General features: G+C 44.6%; 1 protein-coding gene across 1 annotated transcript in view; it reads right to left on the reverse strand.

Annotated features, from left to right (window-relative positions):
- LOC110486226 (NADPH-dependent quinone oxidoreductase VAT1) overlaps positions 1–22,653 on the reverse strand; it is a 45,119-nt gene that overhangs the window by 17,730 nt on the left and 4,736 nt on the right. Inside the window, exon 2 of the mRNA XM_036940931.2 lies at positions 17,628–17,835. Coding sequence (XP_036796826.1) covers positions 17,628–17,835 — 208 coding nt within the window. The remainder of the gene's footprint in view (positions 1–17,627; positions 17,836–22,653) is intronic.

Raw genomic sequence — 22,653 nt, forward strand, 5'->3', positions numbered from 1 at the left:
TAATACAGTGTGTAATACTAACATATACATTGTGTGTAATACAGTGTGTAATACAGTGTGTAATACTAATATATACATTGTGTGTAGTACAGTGTGTAATACTAATATATACATTGTGTGTAATACAGTGTGTAATACTAATATATACATTGTGTGTAATACAGTGTGTAATACTAATATATACATTGTGTGTAATACAGTGTGTAATACTAATATATACATTGTGTGTAATACAGTGTGTAATACTAATATATACATTGTGTGTAATACAGTGTGTAATACTAATATATACATTGTGTGTAATACAATGTGTAATACTAATATATACATTGTGTGTAATACAGTGTGTAATACAGTGTGTAATACTAATATATATACATTGTGTGTAATACAGTGTGTAATACAGTGTGTAATACTAATATATACATTTTGTGTAATACAGTGTTAATACTAGTATATACATTGTGTGTAATACAGTGTGTAATACAGTGTGTAATATTAATATATACATTGTGTGTAATGCAGTGTAATACTAATATATACATTGTGTGTAATACAGTGTGTAATACTAGTATATACATTGTGTGTAATACAGTGTGTAATACTAGTATATACATTGTGTGTAATACAGTGTGTAATACAGTGTGTAATATTAATATATACATTGTGTGTAATGCAGTGTAATACTAATATATACATTGTGTGTAATACAGTGTGTAATACTAGTATATACATTGTGTGTAATACAGTGTGTAATACTAGTATATACATTGTGTGTAATACAGTGTGTAATACTAGTATATACATTGTGTGTAATACAGTGTGTAATACTAGTATATACATTGTGTGTAATACAGTGTGTAATACTAATATATACATTGTGTGTAATACAGTGTGTAATACTAGTATATACATTGTGTGTAATGCAGTGTGTAATACTAATATATACATTGTGTGTAATACTAGTATATACATTGTGTGTAATACAGTGTGTAATACTAATAAATACATTGCTTTGGCGACCCTGGCGACCACCCATTCATGCCAATAAAGCAGAGCGAGGATAGGGTGGTTAAGACTTGTGTATGTATCCCGTAGTTTTCTACCTAGTTGTTTCTCTAAGCAGAGTAACTACGGGGAGGAAGTATAATACCAAATAACTTCTATCCAAGCTTCACTAGCCATTACCTCAAGAGATACTCACTCAGGGAGACACCTCCAACTCAATTCAACTCAGCTGATATAAATATGTCTTGAGGCACCCATAAATGCCATTATGTACATCCATTCTATTGCAGGGAAATGTGATTTGTTTTGTTTACTGTGACAGGCCAGGTCAGTCAATAAGAGGCTGGCTGTGTGTGTGTGTGGCTCAGGAGTAAGTAAGGAGAGCATTAAACACACATCACATTACCTCCTACCCGCCGCCCTGGGCAGAAAGGAACACCCACACAAAGACGTAGAGACACACAAACATCCACAACTACAGAAAGTGGCCATTGTACGTGAAATGACACTGGTTGACTTTAGCTCCATGCAAGATGACCTGACTAAGAATCTAGGGTAATTTGGGGTATTTGTTTTGGCTATGGGAGCAATGTGTGACATGGGGTCAAGAAAACAAGAATACATTGTTTCGTAACTGTGCCAGTTGAAGCAAAACCTTCTCATATGGGAATACATCTTTGAAACGACGAACAATGTATTGTCTGTGATGACCTTTGTAGACAAAGTGGCAGCTGTGTGAGAGCATTGCTTTCTGTAGGTGTAACTTACATCAGCATGGCTGAATGATGTAGTATTGGTGTGTGTATGATTCGCTGTTTCTGAACAAACTGTATGTGTGTGTGTGTCTGTGTGTCACTGTGTGTGTCTTAAGCCTGGTCTCAATAGGTTACTGTGGGGCAGAACAGAGAGGACAGAGGGAGGCTGACTGGATGGAGCATGTGAACTGAACATGACCCATAAAGGTCACTCATGCCTGACCAAGTAAAGGCCGCGTCTTATCTGAGGCCAGAGCCAATAGAGCAACGCAAACAGAGCGTTCACAACACAGACATTTACATTCAAACAGACGCCCGTCTCAAGCATATTTAAACTGCCGTGGTTGACTGTGGTTATCATCAGCAACATGTTGAGATGGAGTTGTGGTCCACTGCCTTGGTCACACTCACTCACACACCATAAGCTTGAGTAGACAGAGACAAAAGTAACCAAGGAGAGGTTATATTTCAATCTATTGTAGTCGCTGGTTGCTAAGTCTTACAGGCAGACCTCCTCTCCCCTTTGACTCTTACAAAGAAAAGAATCAAGAACGGGACCAATTCCCTCCTGGCTCTGCTCTGAGGAGACCTTGAGCCTATGGGAACTCAATAGACATTTCTCACTGTGTTCAAGCCTGGCAAGGAAAAAGAGGGAAGGTCGGCGTCCCGAATGACACCTACGTGGTGCACTAACTTTGACCAGGGCCAATATGGCTTTGGTCAAAAGTAGTGCACTGTGTAGGGAAGAGGGTATCATTTGGAACGCAGGCAAGAACTTGATGAAATAACAAGAGCAACGGTGTTGCTGTTGGATGGCATTGTCAGTGAGTCAGCCTGCCTCCTAACAGCTAGAACTATCTCTCCCTGTCGTTCTGTCCTCAGAGAGAAACCAAGTTTGCGTTGCCAGGGAAACCCAGGCCAAATTGGCGGCGACGACTGAGCAAAGGAGCCATTTTGATTCATTGGCTGTTTTTCCTCCAGGCAAAACAGGAGGCATTTGGAGGCAATCAGAAGCTCATCCAGGGGTAATATGTGACAGATCAGCCAGTAACACCCACCCAATAACCATATAACGACTTACCTAGAGCCAGCTGAGAGTAGACGAGTGTGTATGCGGGTGTGGAGGTGGGGAGATGAGAAATTGCTTAACCTGAAGGATGCCAAAAAAGGAGAGCCTTTTTATATGCTTCCTCGCAGCATTGACTTCTGCTCCCAAATATACTTTGATATTGCAAACCAGTAATGTGTGTAGTCAATACGAAGTGTTTAGGCTGTCGGGGTAGGACATAGTTTTGATATTTCGAGTTGGCGCCTGCCTATATCTCCCGACCACTCTGTCCCACTCTTCCACCTGTGTTAGAAAGGGAGGAGGGGGCACCCGTGTCTGGCTGGAACCCCCTGAGAACCACAGATCCAGGGCCTGTCTGCCCGTCTTGTGACTGATCCCCCATCACAAGACCCAGGCCAGCACTGCCAAGAGCCCCGCCCCCCAACACAGAGAGAGAGATAAGCTGAGGTAGGAGAGAGACTGCAGACAGAAACAGTCTGGATGAAAAGTCTGTTCATATCTGCTAATCTTCACAAATATGTGCTCAGATTAAACAGTTAACCCATCGGTAACCCATTGTTTTGGTTCACATTGTTCTCTCGGTATTTCTCACTAGATTCTCGCAAACCTCCTCCCTCTCTCCCCTGTCAGTGCCCCCTTTCCATCTCTCTCTCTCATCTGCTGTATATGTGGACCAGGGCAATCTGTCTCTCTTTCCATTCCTTGTCTTCCTTTTTTTTTCTTCCCTTCATTCTCCTGGCAATGTGACGTGAGGTCGTCCCGTGAACACGAACCCATTGCCTGAACACTAAATCATTGTCTGTGCGAAGATGGCAACTTGAGCAAATTCCCGCGCCTAATTCCATTCGTTCTGCTTGGGATTCAATTGAATTGGTTTCACTGAGAAAATTACGGGGCCGTCAAAAGCGCTGTCTTCTCTCTCTGTCCCTTGTCTACTGACCAGGGTGTGTAGGGAGGAACAGCACACACACACACACACACACACACACACACACACACACACATACACACACACACACACACACACACACACACACACACACACATACACACATACACACATACACACACACACACACACACACACACACACCTCTTTTGGCACCAAATACACTCTGGGTCTCAATAACACGCTCTTCTTGAGTGAATAGGAATTTTTCCAAAACACTGTGGAATTCACTTTACTATTTAGTCCAGTATGATGTGTGTGTCCACACCCAGAGTTCAACGTGAGGAGAGGGTGGGGCCACTAAATGTTGTTGAGATTTCACAAAGGAAAGGAGAACACTCAAACCTCCTACTACTCATACCATAGTACAGTCAGTGCACACAGGCACTTTCTCACAGTCATCCACACACTGACCACATCTGTCTGAACGGTGCTTAAGAGGTAAGCTTGCTCGGCCACTTCCTCATATAGAGCTAGTTCCTTAGCATAACTCAAATGGAGAAGCTAACGCACCTCAGACCGTGCTTACTGTCACTTCGAACCTAAAAAAGCTAGGTTGTGGTTATAGGTGTGGGCCCTATGGTGCTAGCAATGCTAACACTAGTGAGCACGCGTGCTAATGCTAATCCCGGAGAGATGTGGGGCCACTCATGTCACGTCAGGGTTCCATGCTGTCTGCCCCCGAGTCATTCTCTGTGCCTCCCCTTTCCAAGCGTACCCTCTCCCACACCCTATCATTAGCCTGTCGTGCCTGTGGCTCACAAAAAATGGAATAAAACCATAAACCCAAGAATCCTATCGTTAGCAAAGGAGCGGTGAACAAGAGATCAACAAGTCGGACATGATTGAGCAACGTTTCTTTCTCTGTTATTGTGAAAATCCTACACGAGGCTCACGTGTGTGTGTGAGCATAGCACGGGAGTGGGTGTGTGTCTTTGTCTGCTACAAGGAGAGATGACTCCGTGCTACGTACCATAGTGTTGTCCCCTTGCTCTGTGGAGCTGTGAACTCGCTGAGTGTTTTAGTATGCTTTCTCGTAGGGTAGGTTCCACTCTGTACCACCTATAGGATGCACTTTTCTAGTGACCGGGTGAGTGAATTCACAATACACATCCTGTGCGAGAAGGCAGAACCTGCGATTTCCTGAGTGAGAATTCACACAATGCCAACGCACACAGAGAAAGTAACAAACACATACACTCATTGTACACACAAACACAAACAGACATGTTCTCATGAAACCCACTGATAACCATGCCCCAACGAACACATTCTTCCTAACACAAACTCACAACGTAGAAAAATAAATACCAACTCAAATGTACAGACATACACACCTGTGTGTGTGTGTGTGTGTGTGGGTGGAGGGGCTTAAGTTGAATGGGGTCAGAAGGCAACGGTTGTGAGTGAGAGTGTATTCTGATTGGAGGGTGGGTTGGAGGTTGGAGTGGAGGGGAGGCTGCGGAGGGGAGGTTGCATGCCCTGGTTTTCCTGTGCTATCAGTGCAGCTGATCTGCGTCTGGGTATGATGCCAGCCAGCTAGGCCCAGAAAACAAACACAACCAGGACTCCTCTCCTCTCCAACACAGCTCTTATTAGCATTCACTGAACTAGGGTAAGCCTTACAGCACCGGGGTAGTCAGACAGTGGGGAGTCATTGTACACTGCGAAAGGATATGCTGAAATAGAGACATGATTTGTCTGAAATTGTAGGACAAACTAACAAAGTGATATTCTGTCTGTATCTCATATTGAGCGACATCTTACATTCTTAGAGAAAAAGGTGCTATCTAGAACCTAAAACGTTTTGGCTGTCCCCATAGGATAACCCTTTGAAGAACCATTTTTAGTACCAGGTAGAGCCCCTTTGGGTTCCATGTGGAAACCTTTCCACAGAGGGTTCTACCTGGAACCAAAAAGGGTTCTCCTATAGGGACAGCTGAATAACCCTTTTGGAACCCTTTTTCTAAGAGTGTAGAGTGAGCAGGTAACATCAACAACTCTGTACTTTGCTCTATACTCTGACACCTCTTTCTCTTCTCTTCCATTATCGTCTTCCTCTCCTCTCCTCTCCTCTCCTCTCCTCTCCTCTCCTCTCCTCTCCTCTCGTCTCGTCTCGTCTCGTCTCCTCTCCTCTCCTCTCCTCTCCTCTCCTCTCTTTAATGTGGATACAGGGTAATGTTAGTCAGACCAATCAGGCCAAGGCCCAGTCAAGTGTGTATGTACGTGTGTGTATGTGTATGTGTGTGTGTGCATGCGCACGTGTGTGTTAATGTGCGTGTGTGTGTTAGTGGGCGTGGTGGCATGCAGGGCTGCTGGTCAGACCTAATCCATAAACACAGGGTTCAGTTCAGGGAGAGGTTGCAGGAAAAGGCTCTTGGCCGGGCACAGTGGACCCCCCCCAAACATATCCAAATGTCACTGCACTCCTTCCCTTGCCCTGTCCCTCTGGAGAAAACAAAGGGGGAAATGTATGCACTCTCCCCGATGACGAGGTATCGAGCACTGATACGCCATGGTCATGAGGAGCCTCCCCGGTGGGAGTCATGTGGAGGGGGGAGGAGGGGAGGTGGAGGACGGGAGGATGCAGATGTGCGAGCCCAGCGGACAGAGAGGGCGGGATGGTAGGAGAACAACATGCCATTGTTCGGGGAGAGGGGACGGGAACGGCCGGCCCACAGGCCCACGAGAGAGAGAGGCAGCTGGGGTCAGTCAACGTTCACGGTTCACACACAGCCATGACACTGACACGCCAGTGTCTTAGCTGAAGTCTCTTCTCTCGGGTACAAGGACAGAGTTGGCCTATGTAATCTCCAGAGAGCTAAAACACTGACAGTGGCAATTATGTTGGAGAGGAGAGGACATACAGTATCTTTCCTTGTCATGAGGTGGGTGGGGGGTGGTGCTGCTGCAGGCAATGAGCTAGACACCTCTCTGCCTGGGTCCTCACAGTGGGAGCCAACAAGTTAGCAGCCTGTTGACAGCGCCAAGCAGCACCCCCATAGAGCCACATAGAGCTCTAGAAGTATCTCATTCACCAGCATGGCTCTACGGCACCACAGGCCGATAAGAGGGAAGAAACCAAGTAACATTGATGAAGAGACTGATGACAGCGGAAGCAGAAGATTTGCTCATCAAACAATGACTCTGTGGTCGCCACGATAAGAAGCCGGCTGTTGATCTATATATTGATTTATTGCCAGTAAAATTTATGACAGACAATTAAATAATATCTGTCTGGCCATGCCCTGAGACTGGATATGAGAAATGGCTGCTTGTGTGTACCACCCACGGTTTTAATATAGCATAGCTGTACAAACGGAGTCACTGAATCCTGTTAAAAAGCTGTCTGTTTTCACTATTAAAGACATGCGTCTTGTAAAACTGTAGGTTAAAGACATGGTTCAAATAGGTGGTTGTGTTTTTAATCTCGCCGGTGCAAGAGCAAGACAGACATCCACTGACACACAACAACCCTAATAGAAAAGCATGCACGTACTGTACCATTAGTGCGGTTGTGGTTGTACACACAAACAGGCACACACACACACACACACACACACACACACACACACACACACACACACACACACACACACACACACACACACACACACGGTTTGATATCTGACACTAATCTAGAGTCTAAAATCAGAAACATGCTCTGACAGACTCTCGGGCTGCAGCAACATCATTACCCTATACCTTCCACCGCCATGTGAGGGGAGGAGGCCACATGACCCAACCAACCAGAGGTGTTAGCTAGGGGCAAAACACGGGTGGATGTGGACTAAGAAGGTCTTCACACTTACTTGATTATGTCGGCTACATATATACTGCAATGTAAACTTGTGAACTTGTCAACCGGAGGTAGCAAACGACACTTGCTTGACAGTTTATTTTTATTTGTTTGACTTATTTCACCTTTATTTAAAGGTCAGTTAAGGTCAGTTTAAGTCAGTTAAGAACAAATTCTTATTTACAATGACGGCCTACCAAAAGGCAAATGGCCTCCTGCAGGGATGGGGGCTGGGATTAAAAAGAAAAAGAAATTAAAAGAAAATATAGGACAAAACACACATCACGACAAGAGAGACAACACAGGTTGCCCCACTCTACGCAGGGCAGTGTAAACAGAATTGTCTCATTAAGACAACACTCCTACAATAGACATTTGAATAGCATAGCAATGTTTTTGAAACAGCTGAAACACAGTAATTTCTTCTTATTTTATTTACTTATTTTTTGAATTTGTACCTGAAATTGTAGTAGCAGCCTGTTACATTCTGAAATTGTCGCCGTAGCTTTATATCTCAACGGTGTATTTGTTTATTTTGCTTGACTGCACTGAGGTCCAGGCAAGAAGCTACTCCCCAGAGAATTATCATCGCTTCGGTCTCAATGATCTTTTCCCTCATATAATGGCTTCCATGATAATGATAAAATGACGCCTGGTTTGTTCTAAGGTTACTTTAAATGGTAGCAAGTGTAAGCCTAAGAGCTCCTATCTAACTATGGTTCAGCTAACAGTCAGCATATAGCTACAGCCAGCATGTTTATGTGAGGATGCTAGCTAACGTTACCTAGCAAGCTGTGTAGCCTATATTATAATATGAATGACACTGTATGATAACGTCACTGTCTCTTATATTCATATGGGAGGGGTAAACATTCAGTATTGATAGGTTAATGTTACTTGAGTTAGCTGAATATTGTCAGCACTTCAATGTGTACATGTAGGGGACATGAGTCGGTCATGGTCATGTGATGAAGTAGCCCCGCCTGCGAACTTCAAAACCAGTGTCTGCCCTCAGCGCAAGAGGGAATTTTCTCTTGGGTTGCAGTCCAAAAGCAAAGTAGACAGCCACCGGCTCTATACCCTCAGCCCTTGAATAACTTTTTACATCGTCACATACGAGTGTACCTTAAATGTACCTTTCCCATGTGAGGGGGAGTGATGATCGGAGAGGGTATCTTGAAGTTGAGTTTAAAAACAACCAACCTAAAGCTATTAACGTACCTAGAAAGCTAACATAGCTAGCTAGCACACCTGTCAGGTAGCTAGCTACAGTTAGCCAGAGCTGGCTAGCTAGTTTTATAGCTTGGTCATTTATTCCAATCCATTTCTGAATTCCCAAAACTATGTTTATGAAGCTAGCTACATTTTATAAGCTCCTCACTACGAGACTAAGACATTTGAGCGTCATTCCCATTTGCCAATGCAAAAATCGATGTTATCTATAGAAATTGTTTAGCAAGCTAGTGTCATAATTTTGTCTCACATGCCGAAAATGCAGCCATGTTGACAAAATTTTACATTTCGCGGCCACCAGAGTTTGAAACATGAATACAGTTTGCATTGAATTGTGGGTCATATCAATCCCACAAGTGATCAAAGTTCTCCACTCACCCCCTCAGGCTAAATCAAGGGCCTAGGGGGCAATTGGACCTCAACTTAAGATGGCAATCAAACTGCATCTGGTTTCGACAGGAATTCCCCAGAGGGAAAGTGGCTAGCGCAAGGGCTGAGTGGGTAAAATGAACGTGTTTGGACTGCAGGCTTTGTCTAATCAAATCAAATTTAAAGAGCAGCAGTAAAAAATAACAATATATACAGGGGGGTGCCGGTACAGAGTCAATGTGCGGGGTCACCGGTTAGTTGAGGTTGTATGTACATGTAGGTAGAGTTAATTAAAGGGACTATGCATAGATGACAACAGAGAGTGGCAGTGGTGTGGAGAGGGGAGGGGGCAATGCAAATAGCAAGCTGTGTAGCCTATATTATAATATGAATGACACTGTATGATAACGTTACTGTCTCTTCTATTCATATGGGAGAGGTAAACATTCAGTATTGATATGTTAATGTTACTTGAGTTAGCTGAATATTGTCAGCACTTCAATGTGTTGCCATTTGACTAGATGTGTAGTACGATGTAGTACGATTCAATCTTAGTCCTGTATTGATGCTTTGCCTGTTTGATGGTTTGTTGGAGGGCATAGCGAGATTTCTTATAAGCTTCTGAGTTAGAGTCCCACTCCTTGAAAGCAGCAGCTCTGCCCTTTAGCTCGGTGAAAATGTTGCCTGTAAGCCATGGCTTCTGGTTGGGGTATGTACGTACAGTCACTGTAGGGACGACATCCTTGATGCACTTATTGATAAAGCCAGTGACTGATGTGGTGTACCCCTCAATGCCATCGGAAGAATCCCAGAACATATTCAAGTCGGTGCTAGCAAAACAGTCCTGTAATTTAGCATCTGCTTCATATGACCACTTTTTTATAGACCGGGTCACTGGTGCTTCCTGCTTTAATTTTTGCTTGTAAGCGGGAATCAGGAGGATAGAGTTATGGTCAGATTTGCCAAATGGAGGGTGAGGGAGAGCTTTGTACACGTCCCTGTGTGTGGAGTAAAGGTGGTCTAGAATTTATTTAGCACATTTAAGATGCTGATAGAAATGAGGTAAAACTGATTTTAGTTTCCCTGCATTAAAGTCACCGGCCACCAGGAGCGCCGCCTCTGGGTGAGCGTTTTCCTTTTCGCTTATGGCGGAATACAGCTCATTGAGTACGGTTTCAGTGCCAGGCCCCCACCCTGTGTCTTACCAGAGGCTGCTGTTCTGTCTTGCCGATAGGGTGTATAACCCACCAGCTGTATGTTATTAATGTTGTCGTTCAGCCACGACTCTGTGAAACATAAGATAGATTTTGTCAACATGGCTGCATTTCTGTAATATATACTGTAATATACAGTTTTTTATGTATTTTCAAGTGATTGAAAGTTAGCTAGTAGAATGGAAGGCAAGGGCAGATTAGCCAGTCGTTGCCTGATCCTCGCAAGGCACCCGGATCTTTAGCCTCGAAATCTCAGTTTCCTTCTCCAGCAAATCACGGGGATCGGGGCCTGGTCGGGTATTTGCAGTATATCCCTTACGGCCGACTCATTGAAGAAGAACTCCTCGTCCGACTTGTGGTGAGTAATCCCAGTTCTGATGTCCAAAAGTTATTAAGAGATGGTAGCAGCAACATTATGTACAAATTATGTTACGAACAACGCAAAAAAAATAAAAAAATAGCATGATTGGTTGAGAGCCGATAAGACGGCAGGCCTACCCTCGGGCGCCATCACTACGTTTTCCCCATCATTTGCAACAATGTCAATGAGCGTCATCACTATCTTTCCTTTTTTGGTTCTTCAAACTGTCGTGATTACCAGCTGAGATAAGCTTTTTTGAGTTGATTTTACTCCTGGCTCAGAGTTTGTCTGAGCTGTGTCTTAACATCATCCTAAAACACTCTGTGCTGGGAGTTATACATATTTTTAACTTAAAAACAGTTTCATCTGGATTCCTAGGATATTTTCTGAGATTCTTTTTGGATACCGGACCCAGGTTTATATCCCGCGTGTCACCATGGCGCCCAACGTGGGGTGGTCTCTCATAGGGGAGGTGGTCAAAGGTGGGTAAATGTGGCAGACATGAGTCAGTCATGGTCTCGTGATGAGGTAGCCCCGCCTGCAAACTTCCAAACCAATGTCTGCCCTCGATCCAAGAGGGAATTTCCTCTTGGTCTAAAGGTCTAAGACGTGGGAGACCCTGTTCATATCCCTTGTGTTCCATACGGACAACAAAATAAATCCTTTCATTGTCTGCACATGCTTGTGGACTGTTGAATTATTCAAGAGTGTAATATGGTTAGGTTGCATTATTCAATATTGTAATATGTTTTAGAAGATAAGTTGTTGGATTGTTCAATACTTTTTGCTTCCTGGCTAGTGGCTACTGCGATATTTACGGTCAAGTTGAGCTGGGGAGCAAGAATGTCGCGTTGCCAGCCACAACAAAAGGTGAGGCAAGGATGTGATGGGAATTGAAAAGTAGACATCTCACCACTCAGACTCTCCTCCGTCTCTCGTAGTGGGAATAGGGCCGAAATGTGTGTGCTCAAAAGAAGTGCATCTAAAGTGCCTCCGCTGCTGCAGCTAGTGTACCGACTGCCTCTACTGGTACAAACACAATAACTGCATTTTCAACTAAATTGCCTCTACAAGCAGTGACAAACATATACATCTATAGATTGCTTCGTGACCCTGAGTGGGTGTGTGTAATATCATGAGGGATTTCAAAAAGAAAGAAAGCGCTAAGAAGAATTATGCTTCAGGCAAAGAGGCTGTTGGGCAAATGTTTCTGTTATGGAGTCGGTAATCCTTTGTTCTAAGCTGGCTGGGAGCCATGAGAAACCAGAGGTCCAGACCTGCGTAGACTGTGTCCAAAATGGAATAGAATTCCCTATATAGGCTCTGATCAAGGGTAGTGCCCTACTATTATGTTACTGCTGCTCTTTAATTACTTGTTACCTTTCTTTCTTATTCTTATCCGTATTTTTAAAAAACTGCATTGTTAGTTAGGGGCTAGTAAGTAAGCGTTTCACTGTAATGTTATAACTAACCCTGATTCACGTGGCCATCCTACCCATGCTAGATTACGGAGACATAATTTATAGACACCTGTTGTATTCGGCGCATGTGACTAATACAATTTGATTTGATTTATATAGGGATTAGGGTGCCATTTGGGACAACACTACACTACCAGACCAAGGGGAACACAGTGTCGCACGCCCCCTCCCTTTTTTCCCCCTTTATTTATGTAGGCAAGTCAGTTAAGAACAAATTCTTATTTACAATAACGGCCTCCCAAAAGGCAAAAGGCCTCCTGCGGGGACGGGGGCTGGGATTAAAAAATACAAATATAAAAAATATAAATATAGGACAAAACACACATCATGACAAGAGAGACAACACAACACTACATAAAAAGAGACGTAACACAACAACATAGCAAGGCAGCAACACATGACAACAACATGGTAGCAACATAACATGGTACAAACATGATTGGGCACAGACAACAGCACAAAGGGCAAGACGGTAGAGACAACAATACATCACGCAAAACACCCACAACTGTCAGTAAAAGTGTCCATTATTGAGTCTTTGAATGAAGAGATTAAGATAAAACTGTCCAGTTTGAGTGTTTGTTGCAGCTCGTTCCAGTCGCTAGCTGCAGTGAACTGAAAAGACGAGCGACCCAGGGATGTGTGTGCTTTTGGGACCTTTAACAGAATGTGACTGGCAGAACGGGTGTTGTATGTGGTGGCTGAGGGCTGCAGTAGATATCTCAGATAGGGGGGAGTGAGGCCTAAGAGGGTTTTATAAATAAGCATCAACCAGTGGGTCTTGCGAAAATCTGATGGCCGAATGGTAAAGAACATCTCGCCGCTCGATAGCACCCTTACCTGCCGATCTAGAAATTATGTCTCCATAATCTAGCATGGGTAGGATGGTCATGTGAATCAGGTTTAGTTTGGCAACTGGGTTGAAAGAGGAGCGATTACGATAGAGAAAACTAAGTCTAGATTTAACTTTAGCAAAGCCTGCAGCTTTGATATGTGCTGAGAGAAGGACAGTGTACCGTCTAGCCATAATCCCAAATACTTGTATGAGGTATACTACCTCAAGCTCTGAACCCTCAGAAGTAGTAATCACACCTGTGGGGAGAGGGCATTCTTCTTACCAAACCACATGACCTTTGTTTTGGAGGTGTTTAGAACAAGCTTAAGGATAGAGAAAGCTTGTTGGACACGAAGAAAGACTGTATCATCTGCATATAAATGGATGAGAGAGCTTCCTACTGCCTGAGCTATGTTGTTGATGTAAATTGAGAAGAGTGTGGGGCCTAGGATCGAGCCTTGGGGTACCCTTGGTGACAGGCAGTGGCGGAGACAGCAGATTTTCTGACTTTATACACTGCACTCTTTGAGAGAGGTTGTTACAAACCAGGCTAAAGTCCCCTCAGAGACACCAATACTCCTTAGCCGGCCAACAAGAATGGAATGGTCCACCATGTCAAAAGCTTTGGCCAAGTCAATAAAATTAGCAGCACAACATTGCTTAGAATCAAGGGCAATGGTGACATCATTGAGGACCTTTAAGGTTGCAGTGACACATCCATAACCTGAGTGGAAACCAGATTGCATACCAGAGAGAATGCTATAGACATCAAGAAAGCCAGTCAGTTGCTTATTGACAAGTTTTTCCAACACTTTTGATAAACAGGGCAAAATATAAATAGGCCTATAACAGCTAGGATCAGCTTGATCTGCCCCTTTAAATAAAGGACAAACTGTGGCTGCCTTCCAAGCAATAGGAACCTCCCCAGAAAGGAGAGACAGGTTAAAAAAAAGTTGGAGAAAGGCTTGGCGATGACAGGGGCAGCAACCTTAAAGAAGAAAGGGTCTGACCCAGATGTTTTTGGGGGGTCACGTTTCAGGAGCCCCTTTAGCACCTCGGACCTCGTGTCACGAGTCACCTCGAGTCACCTCGTGACAGTCACCTCGTGACTGCCTGCAGAGACAAACTTTGTTGCGGGGCAGGGGAGAAAGAGGGAGATGCATCAGGGATAGTCACATTAGAAGGGGTGGGAGATGAGGAAATGTTGGACGGGCAAGGGGGCATGGCTGAGTCAAATAGGAATCATGACTTAATGAAGTGGTGATTAAAGAGCTCAGCCATGTGCTTCTTGTCAGTAACAACCACATCATCAACTTTAAGGGACATGGGTAGCTGTGAGGAGGAGGGTTTATTTTCCAGGTCTTTAACCGTTTTCCAGAACTTCTTGGGGTTACACCAACAGAGAGAGAACTGCTCCTTAAAGTAACTAACTTTGGCCTTCCGGATAGCCTGAGTGCACTTATTTCTCATTTGCCTGAACAAGAGCCAGTCAGCCTGAGTATGCGTATGCAGAGCCTTTTGCAAATGGAATTCTTGAGGTGGAGTCAAGGTTGAACAAGGGGCTGGACCTGGTTTTAATTCTCATTTTCTTTATGCGTGTTTGTTATACCACTGAAAATATCAAAAAGAAGGTCCAAGAATCATTTAGGTCACCTAGCAGGACAAATTCAGATTTAGTGTAAGGGGCCAGGAGGGAGCTTAGGGCAGGTAGGGTACATGCCGGTGCTGATGGAGGACAATAGCACCCATCAACAGTCAACAAAGAGCTATTTGAAAGTTTAATGCTTAAAACCAGCTAATCAAATTGTTTGGGGACAGACTTGGTGGAGACAACCCGAACACTGAATGTGATCCTTGGTAAGGATTGCCGCTCCCCCACCTTTGAAAGGTCTTGCCGAAAAAGGTTATAACCAGAAAGGTTAACATCAGTGTTCAAAACACTCTTTCTTAACCACGTCTCAGTAATGACCAACACATCTGGATTGGAGCTGTGAACCCACACTTTCCATTGATTAATTTTAGGTAATAAGCTTCTAGTGGTAACGTGCAGAAAACCCAGGCTTTTACGAGAGGAGAAATCAGTGAAGCAGATATCAGAGCACACGTCAGAATTGTGGCTAGCAACAGTAGGATTGGCCAGGGTGTACATGCACATTTCCAGATATCATCAACAGTAATACAATCAAGGCACTGCATAGTACAGGGAGAGCTCTGCAGTGCTGATTTATGACATCTGCATGTGCATCAGATGGCAACAAGATCATATTGTACAGCAATTTCATCAGGTAACATGAATACGAAGCCAGCGATGAGGTGGTTAGGATGGGAATGGGATGGGAGGCCAAAAGTCTGTGTAACCAATAGATGGAAAACATACACTTTTACAGTAAATGTGAATAGGGCCAAGTAGGAGGTAATAATGCATATAGGTTATAGTTTATTGAGATGCACGAATACACTACACCAAAAGCTTGATTTTATGGCTGTTTTTAGACACATTTCCTGAATTTCTACGTAGTAATGATTTCTGTTCACTACTTGGTCAATTGATTTGATAGCATGTTTAATCTGTGCAAATAAATTCCATGAATTGATAGTTCACCTCTGTTGACTTTTATTCTGTAATATGGTATACTGTAACCATGTGTTCAAGCTAATCAAATCAAAGTTGATTTATGATACAGCGTAGTGTAAGCTACACAATACAATGAAATGCCTACTCGCAACGAAAGCTCTCTTCGCAAACAGTGCAATGATAGTACGCTATATGTAATTATATTTAGATTAGGCTATAGTCTACAAATAGCTATCCCACGTAGTCGTAGGCATATTCGGTTATACGGGAAATGATTGTTGTTTGTTCCTGAACTGGCCGAATGACAGAGCTGTCCTTCAGCAACACAAGTTGGTTCAACTTCTTTAACAACGTTGCGCGATTCTGGCGCTGTCCTTTCAGCACCAGGAAGGGCTCTCCAATCACTTAAAATAGCACTCATCAAGATATGACGCCTATGCCTGATAGTCCTGGTCATCACTTGTTGTTATTACAAATATGATATTATCACTTCTCACAGTGATGCTTGTTTTGTAAAGTTGGATCAAAGCATTTTACTGATGCAGATGCAGTTTGGATGTTTCCCCCGGTAAAACCTGAAGAATTATCCTCATCATTCCTATTTTGAAATGAGGTATGCCTAACTTGGTGTTTGAGAGTATTACAAATAGAACATTTTCTTGAGACAATATGTGTGGGCATACAGTAGGCAGAAGTTGCAATTGGAGGATGCATTTTATGCCTAGGCCTATTCTACAATGAGTTCCCATAGGCTACGTCTGTCGGTACAAACATTGATTGAGGGAATTATTATGTCATTTAAATATATTTTTTTGCACTCCCTTACCTCCAAAAAATGCACTAGTCCTTAACCAAAACAGCAGATGATACCTCTCTGATTCCCGTACATTACATACACAGATGCACGCTGCACGCATGCATGTACTGTACAAACAGGAAGAATGAAAAAAATAACTGCCTTCCATGGTGACCAGCTGGCCTTGTCCTTGACACACAACTGAGACACTCATTCTCTTACGCTCAAAAACACTCAAAACCTCAACACACCCATACCCAGGTGCTTACACCCCCTCACTCCCCCGTCCCCCCCATTCCTCCACCCCCACACGGTGCACTCTGACCCCCAAAAGCCAGGTGACAGGTGCTCTTCCAACCCCAACTCTCACCACTTCTCTGCTCTACTCAGTACTGACACACACAGGGTTGGATCTTAAGTAGTATTTACAGTACTCTTACATAGTAGCTACAATACTACTACTTCTCATAATTCACATAGTTATAATATACAATCATAGACAGGAGCAATGGAACAATACACATTGGCAATCCGACTGATGCATTTCCTTGTGTTCATAGTACACACCATTCTTGACCTGGACTGGACTATGGGTTCAGCACTATACACCATTCAAGACTTATCACTGTGTTTTGTCAATGAATGTATTCATATTCACATTGTATGCATGTTTGTTCCTTAGAATGGCAGAGACCCCTCTGCTGGCCTGCTGGTGTATATTTAAGCATAAGGCCCAAGGAGGTGTGGTATATGGCCAACATACCACGGCTAAGGGCTGTTCTTACGCACGACGCAAGGCGTAGTGCCTGGACACAGCCCTTAGCTGTGGTATGTTGGCCATATATCACAAACACCCAAGGAGCCTTATTGCTATTATAAACTGGTTACCAATGTAATTAGAGCAGTAAAACTAAACATTTTGTCTGATATACCATGGCTTTCAGCCAATCAGAATTCAGGGCTCAAACCACCCAGTTTATAATAAGAAATTAGTGTGTCACTGGATTAAAATTACAATAGTACTTACTCTAATTCTATGGGTCTCTTATGATTCAATTGTATGGGGTTTGTGCCTTGTTTTGTGTTCTGTCCCTATAACAGTGATAGCATTTAGTTCCTACCTACACAGTGTCTATGGTCATTGGTTCCTACCTACACGGTGTCTATGGTGATTGGTTCCTACCTGCAGCAGAGTGAATGAGGATGCTCTGGTTGGGCCTCAGGTTGCCAAAGTCAAACAGCATCATGTAGGCGGTGATGTAGTTGACGGGGAGGGCGGCGGCCTCCTCAAAAGTCATGCCCTCTGGGATGAGGAACGTGTGGGTAGCGGGCACCACGGCCACCTCCTGCCACAGCCCACAGCGGTTGAGCACCAGCACCTTGTCACCCACCTGCATGGACGGGAAAGAGTCATGGCTTACTATAAGGTTGCAAAATCCTAGTACATTTCTGACAATTCCCAAGGTTCCCAGGAATCCTGGTTGGAAGATTCGCAGAATCAGGAGGGAATAGGCAGGAAATCCTGCACCCAAACAGGATTTGGGGGAAACCTGGAAATGTGGGTAAAGTTAGTGGGATTTTGCAACCCTAACTAATGTGTATCTACTGTAGACATGTCATTTAGTTCACAAGTTACAAGTGGATATGTTGATGGAAAGCAAGGGATCAGCTGTTTTGTGGTTTGGTGTTGGGGGGAATTTTACAAATCAAAAGTTCACAATGCGAATGACTGTGGCGGTCAGGTTAGTTATTTTGTCATTAGTTGTTTGTTATATAGGTTAGCACATTCACTCTGACCACACACTGTGATAACAGTCAACAACATAACATGATATGGCATTAGCCCCCACTGCTACTCCTCTCTCTCTGACAATTATCTCCTCCCTCCTTATCACCCCAACCCCCCTCCCCTCCTCTCCCCTGCTTGTCATTTTGGGCGACATGTCCCATTCGGGCTTATCAGAGCAGCAGGATCCTCCGACCCTCTCCTGCCTGTCCAGGAGGAAGAGCCCCATTGTAAACTTCCCCCCCTGCCGAAGGACTGGCCAATCAGGGAGGGAAACACCAGGGACACAGGAAACAGAGCCCACCACCGCATTCTAACATTCTTCCTGTTTTCTTACTCCTCCCTCCTCCACCCCACCACTGCATCCATCTGACTCCTTCCTTCTCTCGCTCCACTCCTCTCCCTTTCCCTCAATCTGTCACTCTTCCTCGCTGTCTGTCCTTCTCACTCCTTCAGTATCTCTTCTAATTGTCTCTCTCTCTCTCCATCGCCCTCTGTCTCACTCTCTCTGTCTCACTCTCTCCCCCTCTTTTTTTCCATCTCCTTCCCTCCTCCTGTCTCCCTTCCTCTATCTCCCTCCCTCTCTCCTCCTCCCTCCATGGGCCCTGTGCGAGGCGTTGCCCATTTCCCCTCTTCCTCATCAGTGAGACAGGACAATGGATCCCATCTTCTCCCCTGGCCGCTCTCCACTCATCAGCGGCCCTGCCAGATTCTTCTCCATGGTTGAGCACAAGACAAGCTCTCTCCTCCTAGGAACAAACCCACTCCTCCCGCCGCAGCCTCCCCACCATCCTCCCGCCCACCCGGGCCTCTCTAATGGTCTGGAGGGAGCGATGCGCCTCGCTGTCTGTCTATCCACTCCAATTAGAGAGATCTCCCTCTTCCCTCTCATTCACTCTCCCTCTCTTTATATCCCCGTCTCAAGCTGATGCGTTTTGAGACCTTCCTCTTTCTCTCTTTCGGTCCTTTTCTATCAGTCTACATCTTTACATCTTTTTATCTCTCTTCCTTTCCCTCTGCCCATCCTTCTCCCCATCTCCATCTCCCCGTGTCTGTGGTGAAACTCATTGCCCTCAGTCTGTTAATTGGAGCTCCAGCATGGCAGGTAGGATCAATAGGCGTTGGAGCCTAGCAGAAAACACACTGATGACTCAACCCTCACATTCAACTACATCGGCAAGTATTGTGTGCCCATGTAAGGCATGTGAGTGGCCGTCACACACACACACACACATGTGCACACACACACGCGCGCACACACACACACGCACACACACACACACATGCACACACGCAAACAGAAGAACAACAGACACACAGAACAGAGTCCCACTCAAACACACTCTTGGCCAAAGTCCTCCTTGTGACTTGTCTATCACAGCACTCGTTACTGTGTGACCCCCCCCCCCCCCCCCCCTTCCTGCTTCTCTCATGTCCTCCCCCCTTGACTCTCCAGCCTCTAATGAAGTCACCACACAGTGTATGAGGGGGAAGCTTCTCAAAGAGCCTTGTAGTCAGCTGCTGTACACCAATGACCTTTATCAACTAGTGATTCAGGTTTGGGGGTATGTGGCCCACAAGTTGGAGGTTATGTGGTTTGACGATCTCATCAACTTTTTGCCCCCAATTGGTTAGATCATGGATTCTAGTCTCAAACGCAGGAGTAGCTGTGAACTTCGTATGGCACCTTCATGTTCTCATGGGGCCTAGGTTAGACTAAAGGACAAAGGACAATGTATTCATCCTACTGTGTTGTGCCAGCAGTGTTGTCGTCTAACATTGTTAAGCGCAAATTATAGGCGTCCCATTGTGACATAGCTACGGGGCTCTGAGACCGCCGTCCACGGTTGAGCCCATAATTCCCAGCGAACGCGTCTCCGGCACGCCTCCTCTATTCTTTTGAAAGTGTTGACGGTTGGAAAAATGGCTTGAGCCGTGTTGAAACTTCCAAAGTCTGAAAGGCCAACGGTCCAATATTCTACAACACCGTTTTGGATTATGATAAACCCTTCCGTCTGCTGATGTGTGAACCGTGTGAGGCTGAGAGGGTCATCCAAGGAGCATTTTATGTGTCAGGTTCACGGCCCCGCCCTGTTCACGGATGGAACCTACCTTGTGTTTGACCTATAATCTGTGCATTCTACCTGCTCTTTCTACCGCTGCAGCTGTTACCATGACTACGGTACTACAATAGCAAGTCTTGTTACTGATAGGCTAGAACTGTTCACAGTCACAAACTTGGAGACAAACAGACATTATTTCTGTCACGCCCTGACCATAGAGAGCCATTGTTTCTCTATGGTATAGTCGGTCAGGGCGTGAATAGGGGGTGATCTAGTATTTCTATGTCTATGTTGTGTTCTAGTTTCTTTTTCGATGTTGGTGTTTTGTACGATTCCCAATTAGAGGCAGCTGGTAATCGTTGTCTCTTATTGGGGATCATATTTAAGTTGTTATTTTTCCCACCTGTGTTTGTGGGATCTTGTTCATGTTTAGTTGCCTGTTGGCACTTCATTGACTTCACGTTTTGTTCTGTCTTTATTGTTCTGTGCGTTTCACTAGTGTTGTCGTCTAACATTGTTAAGCGCAAATTATAGGCGTCCCATTGTGACATAGCTACGGGGCTCTGAGACCGCCGTCCACGGTTGAGCCCATAATTCCCAGCGAACGCGTCTCCGGCACGCCTCCTCTATTCTTTTGAAAGTGTTGACGGTTGGAAAAATGGCTTGAGCCGTGTTGAAACTTCCAAAGTCTGAAAGGCCAACGGTCCAATATTCTACAACACCGTTTTGGACTATGATAAACCCTTCCGTCTGCTGATGTGTGAACCGTGTGAGGCTGAGAGGGTCATCCAAGGAGCATTTTATGTGTCAGGTTCACGGCCCCGCCCTGTTCACGGATGGAACCTACCTTGTGTTTGACCTATAATCTGTGCATTCTACCTGCTCTTTCTACCGCTGCAGCTGTTACCATGACTACGGTACTACAATAGCAAGTCTTGTTACTGATAGGCTAGAACTGTTCACAGTCACAAACTTGGAGACAAACAGACATTATTTCTGTCACGCCCTGACCATAGAGAGCCATTGTTTCTCTATGGTATAGTCGGTCAGGGCGTGAATAGGGGGTGATCTAGTATTTCTATGTCTATGTTGTGTTCTAGTTTCTTTTTCGATGTTGGTGTTTTGTACGATTCCCAATTAGAGGCAGCTGGTAATCGTTGTCTCTTATTGGGGATCATATTTAAGTTGTTATTTTTCCCACCTGTGTTTGTGGGATCTTGTTCATGTTTAGTTGCCTGTTGGCACTTCATTGACTTCACGTTTTGTTCTGTCTTTATTGTTCTGTGCGTTTCACTAGATAAACGTGTGGAAACCATACCACGCTGCACCTTGGTCCGATGATTCTAACGACGATCATGACAATTTCTACGTTGTCGTTCTTGGTCCCTCTCGGTTTTCTTTGAGGGTGTGTGCTTTCGTCAGTGTTATAATTAAGCAATAAGGCCCGATGGGGTGTGGTATATGGCCAATATTCCACAGCTAAGGACTGTCCTTCTGCACGACACAACGCGGAGTGCCTGGACACAGCCCTTAGTCGTGGTATATTGGCCATATACCACAAACCCCCAAGGTGCCATATTGCTATTATAAACTGGTTACCAATGTAAATAGAGCAGTAAAAATAAATGTTTTGTCATTCACGTTTTGCTCTGATATACCACGGCAGTCATCCAATCAACATTCAGGGCTCGAACCACCCAGGTTGTAGTAGTTGTTATAAACTGGGTGGTTTGAGCCCTGAATGCTGATTGGCTGACAGCTGTGGTATATCAGACCATGTACCACGGTATGACAAAACATGCCAAGCCAGCTTTGTTATGACAAAAGCTGGTTACCCGCTCTAATTACGCTGGTAACCAGTTTATAATAGCAATAAGGCACCTCGGGTGATTGTGGATTACGGCCAATATACCACAGCTAAGAGCTGTGTCCAGGCACTCTACACTCATGCAGAAGAACAGCCCTTAGTTGTAGTATATTGGCCATATAACACACCCCAACGGGCCTTATTAATTAATTATAACATTGACGAAAGCACACACACTCAAAAAAAACTCAACAGAACCGAGAGGGACAAAGAACGACAACGTAGAAATACGATGTCTTGTTTGTCTCCAAGTTTCCAGGCGTCTGATTCTCTCCTCTCTTTGCTGTTTGTGGCCGACTATCAAGACAGACGGTGCAAAACGCATGCTACGAGTGTGCTTCCCATCTGTAGCGAAGAGGAGGACAAGAGGGACGGAACGGAGCGAGGTAGGAGGGACGGAGGAAATACCAGACTGACAATGTGGGCCGGAGGGAGATAATTCAGAACATATGGGTCAGGTCCTACCAGAGCTCAGCTAAAGCTTATACTCTCA

Source organism: Oncorhynchus mykiss, chromosome 13, assembly GCF_057628025.1.
Source record: "Oncorhynchus mykiss isolate SJ-2025 chromosome 13, ASM5762802v1, whole genome shotgun sequence".
Lineage (NCBI taxonomy): Eukaryota > Metazoa > Chordata > Actinopteri > Salmoniformes > Salmonidae > Oncorhynchus > Oncorhynchus mykiss.